General features: G+C 49.5%; 1 protein-coding gene and 1 long non-coding RNA gene across 3 annotated transcripts in view; one reads left to right on the top strand and one right to left on the bottom strand.

The window, feature by feature from the left end:
- LRRC75A (leucine rich repeat containing 75A) overlaps positions 1-19,409 on the bottom strand; it is a 70,261-nt gene that overhangs the window by 11,030 nt on the left and 39,822 nt on the right. For both annotated transcript variants that reach the window (XM_032707772.1, XM_032707771.1), the window contains exon 3: positions 15,019-15,131. In XM_032707772.1, coding sequence (XP_032563663.1) covers positions 15,019-15,131 — 113 coding nt within the window. The remainder of the gene's footprint in view (positions 1-15,018; positions 15,132-19,409) is intronic.
- LOC116796837 lies at positions 12,257-14,324 on the top strand. The gene is made up of 3 exons (XR_004360512.1): positions 12,257-12,317; positions 12,630-12,758; positions 14,108-14,324. It is a non-coding gene; the product is annotated as an uncharacterized LOC116796837 (long non-coding RNA).

Here is a 19,409-nt window from a genome sequence, read left to right as displayed (position 1 = left end):
AAAAAGAAAAGGGTGGGAGGGGGCAAGAGGAAGGGGCTGAGATGGTGAGGGATGGGAGATCCATAGGGATGGATTGAGAATGACAAGGCAGTGCTGGCTGGGGCTCCAGCCCCTTCTGCAAAAGTGGGATGGATGGTTCCCTGAAATCCTTAATTTCACCTCTCCCTTGGTTTTTTTACTGCTTTGTCCTATTTTTGCAAGGAATGACCCTGAAACAGGCTGGATGTGACCCCAGTGTGGGGTTGGGGCATGTGGCTGCTCCTGCTCTGTCCCCCTGACCACAAATTTTAGAGAAAAATGAGTTTTGACACACTGAGTCTATTTGCAGATGAAAGGGGCTGTTGTTAATTATCTCCATCCTGCTCTGGAGCCCTGGGAGCTTTTAGGTGGGGGAAACACACACAGTCAGGCTCCAACTTACTTCTACCCACCAAAATCCTCTCCCAGCCCTCAAACCTGCCCCTGGTGCCATCAAACAACAACAACAAAAAAAAAGCCCAGGAAAAGTTTGCAGAGAACTCCATGTACCCAACTGAACAGGCTCTCACTGAAGGTTTGAGGTTCACACTTTGTAGGGGTTGTTTGTGTTTCCTGTTCCTTGAAATAAGTTGAATTCCATTAATACAATGGGGAAGAAAACAGGATTTTTTTTTTGGGGGGGGGAGGGATGAGGGGAGAGAAGCTTCAGCTCTGATCCTCCAGCCCAGTTTTCTCATCAGAAACCAGCCCAAAGAAATAAAAAAAAACCCCATCTCCCAACTCTCTTCCTGCAATTAGGGAGTGATCAGCTGCCAAAGTGTGTGCCTGGGGCTTCACTTTCCCTAAACTGTTTATTTTATTGGAGCACAGATCACATTTGGAAGAGTTTAGGCAGGCTGAGGTCCCCTATTGCCTGTGCTGCTCTGATGAGAGCCAGAGCACGAGAGTCAGCCGCCAGCCCGGCTCCCAGGGTCCCTGTTTGTCCCTCACACTCTTTGGGAAGAGGTTTTCTCCAGAGCCAGGAGCTGGTATCACCCCTCTCTCTTCTTCTCTTTCCCCTCCTGATCCTTGGCTTATCTTCCTTCCATGCCAAACCCCTGCCTTTCCCACTGCCATCCCAACACCTCTGGTGTCCAAAGTGAGGGTCTGAAGCTCAACATGGGTCCTGACACACACACAGAGGTGGAACAAAGGGAAGCCACCACCTCCTGCTCCAGCCTGACCCTGGACACATTTCAGACAGCTGGTTTTTGGGGGGACACGTATGACTTCCCCATCCAGGGTGGAGGATGGACAGATCTGCTAGGATGTCCCTAGCTATGGGGTTGGTGTCTTCCAACCACATCTGGGGGGTCAGGACCTCCCCCCAGCTCTCAGTGACAGAGCACAGGACACCCAGGAACTTGTGCTGGGGAAGCTACATGTCGAGAAGGTCTCACTTGCAGGAGTAACCAGTTGCCAAATGAAGAGGAGACAGGCAAATCGAGGCAGCCAAGAACCTTTCATCTGATGTTTGGCCTTGCTATCAGTTTTGATCATAATTTGCACACCTATAGAGCCAAAAAAGTCCTGTTTTGCATGATTTTCAATGAACAGATGTTACATTGGCCAGGAAAGCCCTTGTCCTGTCACTGTCCTGCTTCCCCTCAGGGGCACAGGATATTCACAGAGGGATGAGATCCCTGGGTTAAGCTAATGAGGCCTGACCAGTGTGTGCCTCCTTCCTCGAGCCCTCCCTGCACCAGGGATGCATCTGCTTTACATTAACGTGCACAGCAAATAATGGGTCCCACTCAACCCAGCAGAACAGAGTGACCATTGTAACCTCAGCTTTCATCAAATGAGGAATAACAGGATACAACCTGACCCACTGCTAGTTCCCTGCTCGTGTCTTCAAAAGAAAAAGGGATATTTTTTGTAGTTTTTTTATATTCTGTTCCAATGAGAAGATTTAATAGTGCTCCTCCTCTGTAAGTGCAGCAAAAAGTTGCCCACTGGAGCAGGGGTAGAACCTGACTTATCGGCATCCCGTGGGTTCCTTTTCCTGCTGGGCACAGTTCCTTGTGCAGTTTTGCTCCCCCTCCCAAAGTTATTTCATTTTAGCAGCCCCTTCCCCGAGTGCAGGATCAGCAGAGAGCAGCCGTGGCCATTTCTGGGGCTGCAAAGCCAAACAAAGGAAAACAGGCAACAGGGAACAGCTTTAACTGCCCAGAGAAAACCTCCTCTTCCCCCAGCACTTCATTGCTTTTGGCAGGTTATTTCCTCGCTGATGTTGGAGATTTCAGCGTTCAGCTCCCCCCTAAAGATGAAAACAGAGCTAAGAGGTGGAGCTGGCTGCCAAGACGCCTTTTCAGTGGGCAGAACAGAGAAGGAATGTGATACACTGCTCTTTGCAGCAAAACACCAGCACTGCCCAGCTCCCCCAGTCCCCACGGCACCGCAAATTCTGCCGGACAAGCAGGAAAACCACAGAAACCTTCCCTGAGTGTTCCCTGACTGGCTGTTTAGCTTTTCTGCTACAACACAGGCCCTGTTATCAGCTGTATCAGACTACAACCCAACCACCTCTCTCCCTCAGCTTTCCAAATGCAAACATTTTGCCCTTTTCTCTGTTTTCTGCACCCATCAGTGATGAGGTTTTGTCAGGTCACTGTGCTCCAAGCTGGCTGTTCAAGGGGAATGATGCTGGAAAGATCAGCCCAACAACAAATCTTCCCAAGGTAAGTAATTTATCCATATTATGTAAACACACATGTACATCCCCCCCCCTTCCCCAAGTCTCCAACTCATCATCTTTGGAATAATGAGCCCCAACTGAGCATTCAGTGACCAGCGTGACCCAGCAGCTGATTAAACCAGGGAATGCAGGAGAGCACTCAACTCCAGATGGGCATTTCTCCCAGCCAAGATGCTGTTGAGGAATAATCCTCATCCCCAACAGCACGGTGAGAAGTGACCTTCACAAGAGACTGAGCACACAGGGAGAGCAGTACACAAGGGTGGCTTCTTCCTCCCCAAAAAACCAACCCAGCTCCCCAGCTAACCCTGGACAGGGGGAGAGTGAAACACCTGGAAGAGCATATTGCCACCCTGGGCTACACAGTGCTAGACAAAAGAAAGCAGTCTTGGGGCTGAATGCCCTGTTTCTCAGGGACTGGGACGTGTCAAAACACAGGCTGCCATGTGCTGGCAAGACCTGTGACAGCCAAAGCTGAGAACTGAACGTGGGCAGGGTCTGCACTCTGTGGTTTGGTCTCTTTTTTTCTTGGAGGTGCCAACCAGCCCCTTTTGAGATGCAAAGGATCCTTCTGTGCTTCCCTGAGTGCTGGTGGGATGCTCGGCCAGTGGCCAAAGGGGTGTTTTTTCTCCACCACGTCACCCGTGAGCCAAGGGAGGACCCCACGTCCAACGCTGAAGTGTCAGACTGGAAGGGGATGAGCCAAGTCTGTGTCTGGGTCACCCATGGGGTGAGGGGAGACCTCAGGGCCTGGCTCCCAGGGGACAGATAGAAATGCCTGGAAATGAGCAGTCAGGGCTGGGCTGGAGAGGCAGGAGCCCATGCCAGGAAAGCTCCATCCCTGCTGGCTGAAAACCTCAGTCCAGCCTTTCTCCTCCCCGGAGCACAAGGAGCAGCAGTGCCTCCAGTGCTCCCTTCACCATCCCCATTTGCAGAATTATTTTACAGCACTGCTTTCACTCAAAGAGAGCAGCAGCAGGCGTGGGAGGTGGAAACTCACCCCAACAGCGAGTTAGAGCCCCAAGCCCAAGTGATGGATGAGCTCACTGAACACCTTCGTTCACCATCGCTAACGATGCACCGTGTGAAAGGGCTTGGGAAAAAAAAAAATTAAAGAGCTTCTATCAAAGCTTCATCATAAAGCTTGATTCTCTTAATTGGGAAATACAGCCAGGGGTGACAGGCATGCTGGGCTGGCTGGTAATTAGATGGGCACCACTGCTGGGGGGCGATGCCTTTCCTCCACGGTGGCAGGAGCCCAGGGCAGGAGCAGCATCCAGGCTCCAGGCAAGGGACCAAATTGCCCCTCACCACCTAAAAAAGGAGCCAGGCAGTGGCTGTTTTAGACAAGACAAATAACCACGGCGTGTTTGGAGGACTACCAATGCAGGGAAGAAGCGGGTGTGGAGATTAATTATCTCACCAGCTGATTCCCTCGTTTAATAACAATTTCTACTACTCGATTCCCCGCTCCGCAGCCCAAGTTGTGAGGATTGGTTTAAATAATCCCTGCCATGTGTCAATAGAAAATCTAATTTCCACTCTGCCCAGAAGCAGAGGAGTAATTATTAAAAAAAAAAAAAAATTACAACCCCCACACTTTTCACAGTCAAAGGCCTTTTTTAATCAGGCACAGGACTTAAAAACATACTTAAGGGAGCACAAGCACCTAAGTGCAAGGAGGTGGGAGGGGAGTGATGCCAGCAGGATGGATGTTCCCTCCGAGGGGAGGAAAACTACCAGGTTATTCCTTAGTTCAGTTGCAGGAGGGGAGAGGAGGGTGGCTTGAAATCGAGGGTTTAAATCACAGGTAGCGCCTGTGATCACCTGAAACTTTTAAGGCTTCAGCAAGACTGTGAGCAAGCTCAGAGAAGAGAGTCAGTGGGAAGGGATGCCCCGCTGCTGTAAATCATCTCATCCCAGCCTCAGGATTTTTCTACTTTAAATTATGTCCTAGTCCTTCTGGCTGTCAGTTCATTTGCTCAACGAGGGAACAGCAAAGGCAATTCAAGCATTTGTCAGGGTGGATATTCATCATTGTGGGGCGAGAAATGGTACTGCACAGTTTGGGTTAATTGCTTTAAGTTCTGGAGCAACACAGACAATTTGTGGAGGGCAACGAACGGGATAAGGGCTCATTTTACAGACTGAGTCAGTGGAAAACCTTAAGCCTCTTCCAAGGTGACAGCTTGCCCTGTAGCACCTACCCGGGTGGCATTTCAAAATCCATGCATTATTTACAGTTTAGCTCCAGCAGCTTAAAAAGTAGGTCTTTGCTAACACCAGCTCCTGACTGAGCAAGGTGTGATGGGGCTGGGCCGGCACACGGGAAGGAGCTGCAGCCTCTCCATGATCAGGGAGCTGCCAGGGATAACCTCTCCCCCAGCAAAACTCAGCTGTGTGATCCCATCCATCCCAGCTCACCAGCAATTCCCCTTCAGCTGCACAGAGGATGATCCTGCCCAGCCAACAGTCCCACCTTCCAGATGCTGCTGCAATATTCAGCAAAAATTTCCATCCCAAACTTGCCAGTCTCATGCCCAAATGACTCTCAGTGGCAATGAAGAACAAAATGAGTGATTTCACCACCTGCTTACCCTCTCTGCTTGGTGTGCTTTGGGGTGTGCCAAATGCCCAGGCTTCCTGGGAAGCAGTGGAGCAGATCCCACAGCTCTCGCTCCGACAGGCGCAGGAGAAATCAAATTTCCCCTCAATATCAGCAATAAGCAAATTCCCTGGAGTTATTTAAAGATATCCCTGGAAGTATTGAAAAGGCATGTAGATGTGGCCCTTGGGGATATGGTTTAATGGTGGACCTGGCAGTTACACCAGTGGTTGGACTCAACCTTAGGAGGCTCTTCCAGCCTTAATGATTCTATGATTGTGGGGTGGCAGCTACTTTAATTGCCACAAACAGCATGTTGCAGAATTATTTCTTAGCCACAGCCCTCACAAATATTTGCTCCCCTGGATTTGCAGCATTTCACCTTTCCCTCCACAACTGGCACTTTATTTGTTCGCTGTTTAGTCCCGTTTTCATTGTGCCAAAGGTCATTCCAGTGTCTCTGACTCTCTAAATTCAGCAAGAAATGCTGCATTTCCTTCCAAGCCTCTTGGGAAAGACAGACCACCCTGCCAGCCAGGGCAGATTGATGTGTGTTGACATGTCAAGGGACCCTGGCAGGGGACACCCCTGGCTCAATAGGCATCAGAGCACTTCTGCCCTCTGCAAAACATCTAAATGGCTTTTTCTCCAAGGCTGGATCCTGTCTCAGGTCACTCTCAGTACAGATTTCCTCTGAGGATGCCCTTTAACTGCTCAGGGCTCCCCAGAGCACTCAGGCAAGCAGACAGGTCACCCTGATGGACTCAGAAGTAGGTAGAAAACTCAAGGCAGAAGGGCAGGATGCATTAAGTGAATTACAGGCTGGAGGGAGCCTCTGTAGTTCTTAGGGAATGGCAGGATGCTGCAGACTCTGGAAAAATCTCACCTCCTCACTGTACTAATGCTGGGATAGTGATAAACATCAATGCAAAGGAATAACCATCCTCAGTCACAGCAAGGGCTAACAAGTCCAGAACCTGTGTCTGGATGTCAGTTAATGTCTGAATCTTAGTCATTTGGGTGAAGGATCTAGAGCTTTATTCAATTACTCCTCCCTGGCAAACCCTCTGAGCTTCCCATGTTTGGAGCCTTCTTGAGTCTGAACTAGAGTGCTCAATGTTCTGTCCTGAATTCTCTGTGCTTTTGGGCCCTTTAACATCATTCAACAAGGAGAGCTGAGTGAAAAAGGAATTCCTTCTGTTTGTTTCCAGCCTGCTACTTGCTGCTGTTGAAGCTCTGCTGTAACAATGGCACACTTGGGCTGCTCAGCTGGGCAGAGCCAGGAGCAGCTCAGGGCATCCTCCCTGCACCACCGGGTCCATCCCACCCTGTCTGATGCACACACACTGATTCAGGGATAAAGTGCACACCAGGAACAACCTGACACCCTGGTATTTATACCCCACTAGCCTTAAAAGAGCATTATTTAATGCAAAAGCCTCTTAGTGCTGTACATTATTGACTTTAAAATGACATAGCTTTTTTTTTTTTTTTTCCAATTCCTGTCTCATCAGGAGACATCCATCTCCAAATGGATGAAATCCTTCCCTTCCTCCCACGTGGCTTAACCTGTGCTGTTGACCTGTGGTGGATGATTGCTGGCCTGATCATCCTCTCCCCTTCAACCTCACACACCATTCCCACGGGGACAAAACATTTTTTGCACAGTCACAAAACGCCGGACACGCCGGATGAGACGTTTTCACATTGAGCAGCATTTTTTGAGAAGAGATTCACCAAATTTTCTATGCAGGAAGAAGGACTGAGTGCTGTGATGCCTGTCTGGCTGCAGAGACCTGCATCTCAGCAGGGTAGCTTCAAAGGGTTGGGATTTCCCAGGGGTAGACTGGCTCCAACAGCCAGGCTGGAGCCAGTGTGGACAGGGCAGCTGCCCAGCACCACGCAGGGCCAGGGCACAGCCACAGCAGCTCACCAGCATGTCCCTCATTTTTGAGAAGCAATTTAGGCATATTTAACCCCAGGCTTGACCTCCCCACCACACTCATTCAAACCCTTCTGTTGGGGTGCCAGCGCGGAGCAAAAAATCCTGGCCAGGTACTTTGGTGCGTGCAAAGGACCAGCCCCCAAAAGGTTGCTCCAGTTCAGCTATCTTGGAAAATGGACTTTCCACAAACAAAGGAGCCCCTGACCAGGCAGTTCTGAAGTCACACAGACCATCAGAGAGCAAAACTACAGAAGGCACTGTGCTTCCAGCCATGCATGTGCCAAAGGGAATAAATTCAAGAGGCGGGAGCCCAGAAGCAGCATCATGCGGAGGAGCACTGAGAACTGAACAAGTGACAGGTCAAATCATGGTTGTTCCAATCCCAGCTATAAAAGAAATAGAAAGTCACATCTTGAGTCACTATAAAAAGTCCAAAGAGTCCCAGACTGGCAGATGTAGGAAATGCCCCATGGCCATGGAGGAGACTGAGGTGAGAAGGACAGAGGTGATGAAAAGTGCACTCCTCGGATATGAACTGTAGAATTATCCACATCCAAATATTTCTCCCAAACTCCTTGCTGGTACCTCTAAAGGTTTCTCTTTTTCCTTTTTTGTTTGGCCATGGTGCGTGCCTTGAACCCCAGCAAACCTGCTTGTTTGCTTGGCAAAGAGCCGGATCCCACAGTGCTGCTGGAACCAGCCCCCACCGCTCTTCAGGACCGCAAGTTTCCAAACATTTCTGCCAAAGGAGAGAAAATATTCCAGGTTTATGCATGCTGGCTCAGCGTGAACCAGATCAAACCAAAGGTATCTCCCAAAGGAGCTGCTGTAGGTGCCAGGCATCCTCAGCCCTGCGTGATGCCAGTGCTGCCCGTGGGCACAACTGGGATTTGCTCCATGGGGGCCGAGCACCCTCTGATACAGAGGGAACACCACACCCACCCTGCTATTGCTGGCATTAATAACTCATGAATAAGGCTGAACAAAGTGCTTTATAAGTCTGAGTTTGATGTCTCAGAAGAGGTCAAGCAAACACAAGATAGGCAGGATGCACCATGAGCCAGCTGATGCCAGTGGCAACCCTGACCACAGCCATGCTGGGGCACACAGGACACGGCCTCAAGTTGCAAAATCACTCAGAACATCTCTGACAGCAGCCAAGGGGGAGGTTTCTTTTGTCTTGCTCATCCTCCCCTTGTTTTCCACTCTCTCCCAAAATCTTAGCTCCCTTCTGACTTCTGGGTCACTCCAGGTCTTCCCATCACATTAAGTCATCATCTATTAGTGGAGGATTGCTCAGTGCCCATGGTTAACCCTCCCCATGCCCAGTTAGCCCTGCTCAGGCAGGGACATCCCTTTGCACCAAGTAGCTCTGCAGGACCTGCTGCCCTGGGACTCCCTCCTGCATGGCCCTGGTGACAAGGGACAACCAGACATCAGACACCTTGCAAGACACTTTTGGTGGCCATTCAATATTTCCAGAGGAAAACCTGGTCTGCCTCGGCCAGGCTGGGATTTGAGTGCTGAACCACAATAATACGCCAAGAATAAATTCTAATTTCCAAACCTCAGCCACAAGAGCAGGGTAGGATGTGCTTGGAGGTGGCCTCTCCTGTGCTCTTAGGGCAATTAATAGAAATAACATAGTGAATAACCACAATGTTTTTATGCTGCAGGGTACACAGAGGGGGAGGCTCTGCTTCACCCCAGCACAGCTCTTAATAACAATCTCCAGGCACAGACAGGCAGCAGTTGGTATTTAGTGCCCACCCTGGGAATGAATTGCTTCCCTCCTGCATCCTCACTGCAATCATCATGTCAGAGACAACCCAAGCTCTGTGTCACAGCCACAGGTGGCTGGAGCTTGGTGACAACACGCCTGGGCAAGGACAAGGACAAACACTGGCAGCCACAGGGTGCAGAGGGCCACAGCCTGCCCCGCCCCAGGGGTGATCCATCTTTTTGAGCCATCACCAAATCACAGCACCAAAGCAGGCATTTAGCTCCTGAGGAGGATGGCAGCACAAGGATTCACGGACTCAGTGACCACGAGGTTGCAGACCCTGATTGTTGTTATACAACCCAGTAAAGTTCAGAAGATCCACCATGGCAAGGAGCACTTCTGTCCCTCACCCACCTCCTCCTGTGGGATGCAGGACCCACCTGGCAGCCAGGGCCCAGCATCCCACTGATGAGGCCTCAGTTCCCAACCCCAGGCAGCCCAAAGAACCACCAAGAATCAGAACTTTGCTTTTCTCCACATGCACGAAGGCTCAGGCCACGCTGGAAATGTTTGGAAATTACCTGTTTTCCACTGCAAAAGGTGGAGTGATATAGAACACCCCCTGAAATCACAGCACCAGCCAATAACTCATTCTGGAATTTGTGGCATTTTCTCCATGTCCTGTAAAGCACTTTGCTGTTGTGTCCCTTCTGCTCTCTGGGAAAGTCATGTAACACAGGGCACAACAACGTCCCACGGACACAGAGAGCAGGGATCGCCCACACGCACGTCCCAAAGGCTTTGGATCACAAATCCTCTGCTCTCCTGCAGCAGTGACCAGCAGCCTGCTGTGCACACACAGACACACAGAGGGATTCTAATGAAGAGGAGACACTGCATAATTCCTGCTCCAGCCTCCTCCCACCGACAGCGGATTTGTGTCGGATGCTCTGAAGGGACCGTTTGTTGCAGGAGCTACAACTTCTCCTGTCGCTCGCCCACAAGCTGCCGGCAGCAGCGGAGGATTTCCATCCACAAACGTTCTCTTTCTGTTTTCAAAAGGGCTTTTCCTTTGAAAACTCCCTTTTTTTTTTGTTTTGCCTTATAAAGGAATTCAAGCAGGCACTGCAAGCAAGTGTGAAAAAACCAGCACCCAGCATTCCTCCGGGACAGAAATGTTTTGTGCCCTGATCAAATTAGGAGTGGGATGTTAAAAGATCATTCCTACCAACAAAATAAGGCTGCTCAGCCTCCACAAGTTCATCACTAAATCAAAACACCCTTCTCTTCTGTTTTAACAGGTCTCTGTACCTGGATGCCAAGTGCAATGGAGAACATTCAACCCACGGGTAATCAGGGGTTAAAATCTGCTACAGCCTGACTGAGCCTCCTGATTTCCAAAAGGTGTCCCAAACTATTTGTTTGCACTTTTAGGGAGGTACTTTCAAGTTGATTTCTAACTATTTCACCTCAGAGAGTCTTAAGAGAGCCAAGGGGAGTTCAGGCTGACTCCCAGGTGTAAAGGAGGACCCCAGGCTGGCCCTGCCTTCAGCAGAAAGGACAAGTGGCAAAGAGAAGAGAGTTGGCTGGAGCTAAGTAAAGCCACCTGCAAAATCTTTTTAGGGGGTTCTCTGCTTATTGCAGAGCAACAACAGAGTTAGAAAATCCACAAATTTGGGTCCGGATTGACCCCATTTAATAACAGTGCTCAAACTGAACTGCTTCACCCTAAATTTCTCTGTGCTTCATGCTCCAGTGGCATCAACAGGAACTGTGGGTTTTACCTGATGCAAAATGGGGCTAGATTTGGAGTTACGATATGAATTATCAATCTTCCTTCAGCTGGTGCTCACTGCTCAGCCCAGTGGGGAAGGCACCACTGCTCCATCCTCCCTCCTGCATCCCTAGCAGGATCCTCCCTGCTGCATCCCTGGCTCGTTTGTATCGCTCCTGGACACAGCAGCAACACAGGACAGCAACAGTAATGGGATATCTCAAAGGAATAGGAAAGACATGGCAAAGCCCCAGGGAAACACCTCCTCCCTCCCCACAGAGCATCCAGCCTGTTCTCCAAAGCAATTACAGGCACGTGGAGCTTTGATTCCCAGTTTTGCTTTTGTGATGCTGAAGCGAGCACTTGGCAGCAGGAGGAGCAGGGAGATTCCAGGATCCGATTCAACACTTGCTAGTTAAACACTGGACTGTAATCATGGCCCTCGGCAGAGCCAGGGACACACAAATTACTTTTGCAGGCTGGCTTCATCCTCCTGCTATTGGCTGTCCTCTCATCCTGGATGTTTAATGCATGCAATTCAGAGGGAGGCACAGAGACAGCAAGGGAGAGCCAGACAGATTTATAATATGCAAAAAAAATAAGGTCATTTGGCACAGGTTTGGGTGCTCTGGTGCCAGGCAACACAGCAGAGCAGGGCAGCCAAGGCTGAGAGCGTCTCCCTCCATTTAGATCTGTCTGTGCACACGCAGGCTGGACGTGATGCCTGGGATGAGATGGAACTGGGAAGCATGAGCCTCTCCCTCTGCCTACACAGCAGGCTGCCTGACCACAGCACGACTGACTGACTGCAAAATCAGCTCCAGTCCCCTCTAGTATCCGTCCCCATCCTCCTCCTCCGGCTGCTCTGCTTCCCATTATCACCTGTAATGGATACGGCAGTCGTGGAATAAAGAAAAGCAATTTTCCCTTGTAATTATTTTGCCATATTTCTGGTGAGGTTAATTACGGCTGTTTGGCTTTGCTCAGCACTCAGCTGAGCTGGGCAGGGCTGTCACTCACCACGCTGGTGAGACCTCAGCAAAGGCACCAGGGAGTCCCAGGAGCTGGTCCAGGAGGGACTGATCCACCCCTCTGCTGCTGGCTGTGTCCCCCACTGCCCAGTGGAAATGCCAGCAGGCACTCAGTGAAGAAGGAATGCTATCCCACTAAAAATTTGACTCTGTGCATCCAAGGAGGTGGCAATACAATGACATCCAGAAGCCACTGCCCCTTCAGCATCCCACTGTGTCTGAGAGCCCCTTGATCCCACAACTCAAAGACAGGGATCAGCACTGCACTAATGCACCCATCTCCTACAAATGCACTCCCACCATTCCCAACTGTAGGGATAATTAAACTCCAGTTCTTTCCCAAACCATTCCAGCACTTCCAGCCCAGCTGCAGGGACAGGGGATTGTGGAGCACAGTCATGAGCTCAGAGAAATGATGCCTCCTAATAAAGCCCCGCCACAGAGGATGATGTGTGTGTTTGGGCTTGTCAGGAGGCAGTGCAGTAATGACTGTGCCTCTGCAGATGGGACCCAGGAGCACAAGGTATCACTGAGTATAGATTCCTAATCAACAAAGCATTCTCCAGGAACTCTGCAGCTCTGGACTGGGAGTTCTCCATGATGGGTTCCACTGCCCCTGCTGTTATCCTTTAGCAATCTCTAATCCATATTATCAGCAGGTAACCAGGGACAAAGCCAAAACATTCATGACAAGGACCAGAATCACTGTGTAGGAGATGAGGGACCAGGTTTCCACATCCAAATATAGAGCTAATGCTTCCTGTGGGTGCATCCTCCAGGGAAGTCACAACACAGGACAGGGCGTGACTCTAAATTGTCCCTTTCTAACCCCAAGGTTGTCAGAAGACTTCCTCTCCAACAAGAAGGAGAGAAAATTAAAAGAAAGAACTAAGAAAGAGCAAAGAAAAAGGAGAAATGGCTTAAGAAAGTGTTATTCACACGTGCAGCCCATGGATGTTACAAGGTCAGTGCTGCAGGGAGGAGGAGGGGAGGGAAAGGAAAAACCATCATCTCTTCTGCAGCAGCCCCTGTCTTGTTTTCCCCAGCTGGAACTGGGAATGGCAGGAGGGGCAGCCTCAGGGCAGAGCACTGATGGGGTGTGGATGGCTAACAGACACACAAAAAAGTGTGGAAACTTAATATTTGAAAGTTCCTGAAACGCTTGACAGCAGGGCTGAGCCAAGGCAACACCAACACTTGGGAATAGGACCCCATTACTGCCTTGGAAGCATCTCAGGGCACTGGCAAACTCCAACCAGAGTGGAGACTCTGGGGAAATACCTGCTGTGGAAGGAGTCAACTTACACAGAGATCAGGAGCATCCCTGGCAGGGGAACTGCCAGCACATGAATAAAGCAGTGACTGCTCCAGCACAGACAAGACAGATGCTCTCTCTAGTCTCCTTATAACCTCTACATCATGGCATTTAGACCTTAGCAAAAGGCTGACCTCATCTTCCAGTAAAGGGTTGGCTTCAACTCACAGAGCATCTAAACCAGAAACCCAGGCAAATTCCATCCTCCAAACCCTGGCCTGGGCAGAGCCAGCAGCCAGTGTCCCATGTTCCCACTGTGTCCCATGTTCACAGCCCTGGGGTCGTTGCCATGTGCTCAGGGCCCTGTTTACTGCCCAAACCTCATCCCTGCAGTTAAAATCGTGAAAAACCTGAGCTATTCCCTGGCTGCTCCAAGGAAAGGCAAGTGCTCCAGCAGCCTTGTCACATAAAGCCCTGCAAATCTCTGGCACGAGGATGTGCTCCCACAGCCGCTCCAAGCTGATGATTAAGGACAGGGATTGGCAATTAAAGACAGAGTGGCACAAAGCACTGCCTTAAATTTTTCCATTTTCAAGAATTTCTTGTGTTTTAGGCTGCAGAGAGCTCCCCACTGCCCCATCACTGTAACTTTGATAATGCCCTGATGGGGTGACAAGGGGTGTGCATTTCCTATTCCAATCAAGAAAAAAACCCCAGAGGGCAATGAGCTGCTGGGTCATTACCCAGCTCTGTGTGCTGAGCCCAGCCCGAGGGACACATCCCTGACACGCTCCCTCCGTTTCTGCTGCTTTATTGGAAAGAGCAAATTTTAGTCACCAGTACACCTTAAACATGCTCAACACCAAAAGCAGTTCCCACTGCTAATGAAATGGAGGTGTTTCTCCATGTTTGAGTCCCTAAGGACAGCAGTGTGTAAGGGTGCTGAGCCAGATCTCCAGGATATATGGCCCTAATCCTATTAGGCCATGCAATCCTTTATTTGCTTGTGTCTGTTTTCCTCCTGCTTCCATGTTCCTTCCCTCTTCTTGTCTTTCCAGACCCAGTTTTCTCACTGGATTAGTTTCCACTATGGCTACAAACAGTATCTACTACAACAGGAACCAGACCTCTCTTGGAATCATGAGCCAGCACTTGGATAAAAATTCTGAGTTTGCCAGATTGTGGCTTCTTTTCTATTTCTTGCCTCCTTATACAAAAATAGTAAATATATAATGCATAACATCACAGAAAACAAGGAGCTCTTTCTATTCCCTTCAGCCTCATCTACAGGTTTCTTGGCTCTGTGGATCCAGGATGCTTTGCTGAGGACCTGGATGAGGAGGGGACCGGAGTCATCTTCTCCCCATTTTTAATAAAAAAATTCCTTTTGTGTAAACACACTGCAAGCCACAGTGTTCATGGTGCCTGTACATTAATTACCACCTAATTAGGATGTCTTGGAGCAGTTTGTCTGCTGCTCTCCAATGCCCAGCACGGGATGTTTGGAGGATGGATGGTTCAGGTTTTCCAGCCTGTTCCTCCCTCCCTGGGTGCTACTGTGCTGCTCTCTGGAAACCAGGATGCAACGGGGGAAGGAAAATGGAAAAGGAGGAAAACACCTCTGGTTCAGCATGAAGCAACCTGATAACACAACCACAAATGGGGGGAACACTGGTGAGATTGGAGACAACAGAGGATTCTGGAGGTTGTGGTAAGTTGGGAGGTTTTGACATCCTGGCTCCCTCCAGGAGCATTTAATGGCTTTGAGCACTTCCCAAATCATGGTGGATTCGTTCCTCCCATCACTGCAGGCAGCTCCCACCAGCACCCACATTTGCACAGCACAGCTAAAAGCAACATGAAAAATCCCCCTTTCTGCTCTCCTGAGCCTGTGGTGGCCTTGAGGGCGCAAGGACCAGGCTGGGGACAGCGACCCACCGGGGTGACAGCGGTTTCCAAAGTGACTCACCAGGACTGTGGCTTCCTCTTCATGATGCCCTGGCGTCTCCACTGCGAGTGGGGGCTCAGGTGGTACGTGAGCTGCCGGCAGAGCTTCTCCATGGCCCCCAGGGAGTCCCCTTCCTGCAGAGACAAGGGAGGGACACCAGGTGAGGGGTCTGCAGCGTTGCCGTCACACCCAAGGGATGCTCCGACCCCAAAGAGGCTCCAGGAGCTGGCACCGTGCTGGAACCATGCTCCAAACTCTGTAAGGGGGAAAAAAATCCCCCTCTGATTGATAAGAAGCTGCAAGGATGCACCGTTATCATTGGACGCTACGCAATAGCTTTCAGCACTAAAATTTTACAGAGATGGATTAAATAAAGCAAACTACCCATCCATTACTGTCAAAACTGCTTCACAGAAGAGCAAACAGGGGCTTTGTGAGCTGATGGAGATCTTGGCAAAAGAGCTCAGCAGAAACTTTCAAAACATTTATTTTTTTAGGAAAAAAAAAGGCTTGAAGGAAAACAGGGATTTTGGTGTCCTCTCAATTTCAAGTAAAACTTTCACCACAAAGGATACTGGCTTGGAAAACTTTAATTCTGGTTAAATTTTGGTTCCTAAACTTTGGAAATTTTGATTCCTAAAAATAAAACAAAATACAACCCCCAGCATCTGGACTGTTCAATCATGTTTCATTTCAAGATCTTCACATACCTGATGTGACATCCAATAACATAAACCACCCATCCTGCTCTCCCTTGCTTGCTCTCTGAAAGGTCACAAGCAGAGATTAAGCCGACCTAAAGTTCAATAATGATAAAAAAAGATCAAGATGTGACAATTGGCGGTGTCTGCCAGGTTTTATCAAACTGCTGCATCATGAAACATCTTAGAGAAGACACAGAAACTTGAACAGGAAACCCTACAATAAGCACTCGGTCTGGGGTCTTCGATCACAGAGATGGCTCAGGATTTTCTGTGTGCTGGGACAAGCCAGGGAGGGATGATGAGGAAGATGCTGAGGAAGATGCTGAGGAAGATGCTGCTGGACACCCAATTACTGCTGCCTTCACGTCCTCCCTGCCCAGGTGCCCCGGCAGAGCTGTGAGCTCGTGTTCCATGCAGCCTAATTTATGCAATGTATTCTCCCCCTCGCCTCCGAGTCAGCAGAGCAGGACTGGCCTTATAAAGACATCATAAATATTGAATTACCAAGGAGCAGTTGGGATTTTGACAAATCACCTCTGGGTGTACAGGAAAACAATTACATCAGGTTTTCTCAGGGTAAAAAACCCCAACAAACAGGACACAAAGGGCATCTCTACAGATGGCTGGAGCAGAAACACCAGTACGGGACTTGTGGTTTTTAGTTTCTCTGTTCAGTCCACTCTGTAAGAATGAAGTCTTAACATAAATTGGGGTAGTTTATTCCCAGACATATCCAAGTGCCTATGCAGTGACTACCATTAATCAAAAGCTGATTTAATGCAGGGGTGATACCTTCCCAGCTCCATCTGCACTGAAGGCACGCAGTGACAGGTGATTTCAGCAGCTCAGGTAGAAACTCCAGATCCACAGATATCAGCAGGGCACAATGTATGGAAAACATTGTGTCAGCACGAGCTGGGAACAGCGTGAGCCAGGAGCCATTTCTCACCTGAGCTCCGCAAGCGTTTGACGGATGTACCTCCCGATTCCCAGGAAATGTGGGTTTAAGAGCATATTTAAACCCATGCTTTTCAACACCTCATTTATCACCACGCTTAAATTGAAACAAGGGTTTTAATCCCACAGATTTCAACGGGATGTCAGCCTGTGCTAAACCTCAGGCATGCCCACAGCTCCTCTCCCGCCGGCGACCCTGCGGCAAGAACCAGGGACTGCTCTGGGCCTGGGGGTGGGTGAACCCTGGGAGCCTCAGCCTGGTCAGTTAACACAGGTTAAAAAAAAAAAAAAAAAAAAGAAAGACAAGGTTTTATTTCATGTTTTCCACTGGAAGGTCTGGAAACACATTGCAGTCATTCCTTAATTAAAGCCTCAACACATTTCGGGAAGGCAACAGCACACGCCGCTCCCTCCCAGCGCTCTCTGCCAGCAACACCTTCCTCGCTGTGTAACCAGCATCCCCAAAGCGAGATGAAAACACCACGAGTTTTGACACCTCCCTATTTTCTCTACCTTTGTGTGATATCCACAGCAAGCTGCCAGGTGCCATCAGCTTTCATTTTATCTGTTTTATTCTTTTTCAGCTGTTCTCTTGCAAAGCACCGCAGCAGCCCCTGAAATAGGAGCGTCCACCCTGGGTGCTGCACGGGGGTTCCCATCTCCCAGCCCTCACTGCATCCCCTGAAAAAAACTCCTTGTTGAGAAGGAAACAATGTGCTAAAATGCTGTGGAGTAAGTACACAGCGCTGACATTCTGTGCTGCAAATTACGTCCAACATAACCCTGAAAGAGATAATTAAATTTGTCTCCAGTATTATCTCCCAACAACTCAACTGCTGGGGAAGTGAAATGATGCACAAGAGAACGTGGAAAAGAAGCTGAGAAAGTAAAAAACCCAAATTTTTGCTGGTACAAATGTGACAGGATCATCTTGCCTCTCCAATAAGAGGCTTTTCCCCTTCAGCTGCCAGACCTCTAGTGCAGTGGGTCCAGACCTGAATTTCACATCAAACTGATTTCTGAGAACTTCAGCCCAAAGAATTCCTCTCAACAGAACCCAGCAAATCGTCCATCAGCACTGACACAGCACACTGAGGGGGGTCCAATGAAAGAGGCTACAGCAGGACAAAGTGTTTTAATGCGCTATATCAGCAGCCACACCCAGCTCATCCTTCCATGGTCATCCCAAACAGACCACTCTTTCAGCCCTTTTTCTTCACAAGCTCAGCTCCCAAGCCCTGCACACACTGGGTTACTTCTATTTTTGAGTTTTAAAATATGATTTAGAGAACATAGTTTCCACACACACCAACTCATGCATGGTCTGTAGCTAAGTGCTCCAGTTAAACACTGGGAAAAACAAACAGTCCATTTCAGAGCCCTCAAAGCACTCATTACTTCTGCACATCTCATTCTCATCACTGCACTTCACCTGCCCATGGGTAAGACACAAACCTTTCTGCTTCAAGAACCCACATTTTTTAGGTACTTTCCAGAACCTCTGCAAATCCTCCTGAGAGTTTGCAGGAGTCTCCAGAGCAGCCCCAGGGGTGATCCCTGGCACACAGAACTTGTGTGCAGGAGAAGGGAGTTTTGCTGGTGCAGTGCCAAAGGCTCCTCTTACGGTCTAAACAAAAGCTTGTTCACTGTTTATGATCCAAGTCTATCAGGAAACAATTGAAGCTGACGCACACCCTCGTGGGACTGAGCCCAAGAGACTGTTTGAAAACTGAGTCAGCTTAAAAATCAGCCCAGCTTGCCTGTGTTGGCAAAGTTTTAACCTCGCTGTCTGTACCATCAGCATCCTCAGGAGTGAGGGAAGAGAAGCCCCAAACCCCACCGGGCAGGCAGATCCTGCTGCCATCCTGCCTTGCTGCTTCCAGTGATTTAACTGCTTCCCACAAAATGAAAAGCACCAGCCAAAAGGTCTTTTTGCCCCATCTGCTCCAGTCTGGATCACATCACTCATGCGAGGTCAGTGTAAAGCTGGGGTTTTGTGGTCAGAGGGTGCATGAGTGGCAGGGCAGACTTCCCTCAACCCGCAGAGACCGAAACCCACAGCGCTGGTTTTTGGCAAACACCACATGCCCTTTCCACAGAAAGGGCAATAATAAAGCACAAGGAGCACGTTGTCCCACCATCAGACCCAAACTGCAGCAGTAATCATTCCTGGAATAACACGCAGGGATGAATCTCTAGCAAAGGCATCACCAGTGATACCACATAAGATCTGGCCCTTGTAAACATCAGGCATTCGTGGGTACGTGCGTGGGAAAGTGCATTTGGTACTCTGGCTTCCAAACTCTGGGAGGAAAACTGCACAACATCTCAGGGTTGGGGAGATAGGACAGACCACACAGAGAGCTCAGCTTTCCCAGCTGACAGTACTGCCAGGAAAAAGCCTGTTTCATAGAGCTGGGATATGGCCTTTCCCTTAGCACTGCGCTCACAAGCCAGCAGACAAATGCTGGTAAGAGGCTGGTGACGAGCTCAACTGAGCTCCCCAGAGATCCATCAGCCACACATCTGGAAATATCCATGAGTTCCCAAAAACTCTCAGTGCCATGGTGTTGCACACACGTGTAGAGATCCTGCATGGACAGGATCCTGCGTCACACAAAGCAGAACTCCTGTGAGCAGCACCCAAATGGGGGCCAAAGTCTCACTGCAAGAAGCAGTGAGGAACATTTTATGGCACTTGCTTTCCCTTCCATGCATCTTGGCTGCCCAGCTGGAAAGCTCTGAGGAAAT

This window comes from Chiroxiphia lanceolata, chromosome 20, assembly GCF_009829145.1.
Source record: "Chiroxiphia lanceolata isolate bChiLan1 chromosome 20, bChiLan1.pri, whole genome shotgun sequence".
Classification (NCBI taxonomy): Eukaryota; Metazoa; Chordata; class Aves; order Passeriformes; family Pipridae; genus Chiroxiphia; species Chiroxiphia lanceolata.
This window is presented reverse-complemented; position numbering and strand designations above follow the sequence as displayed.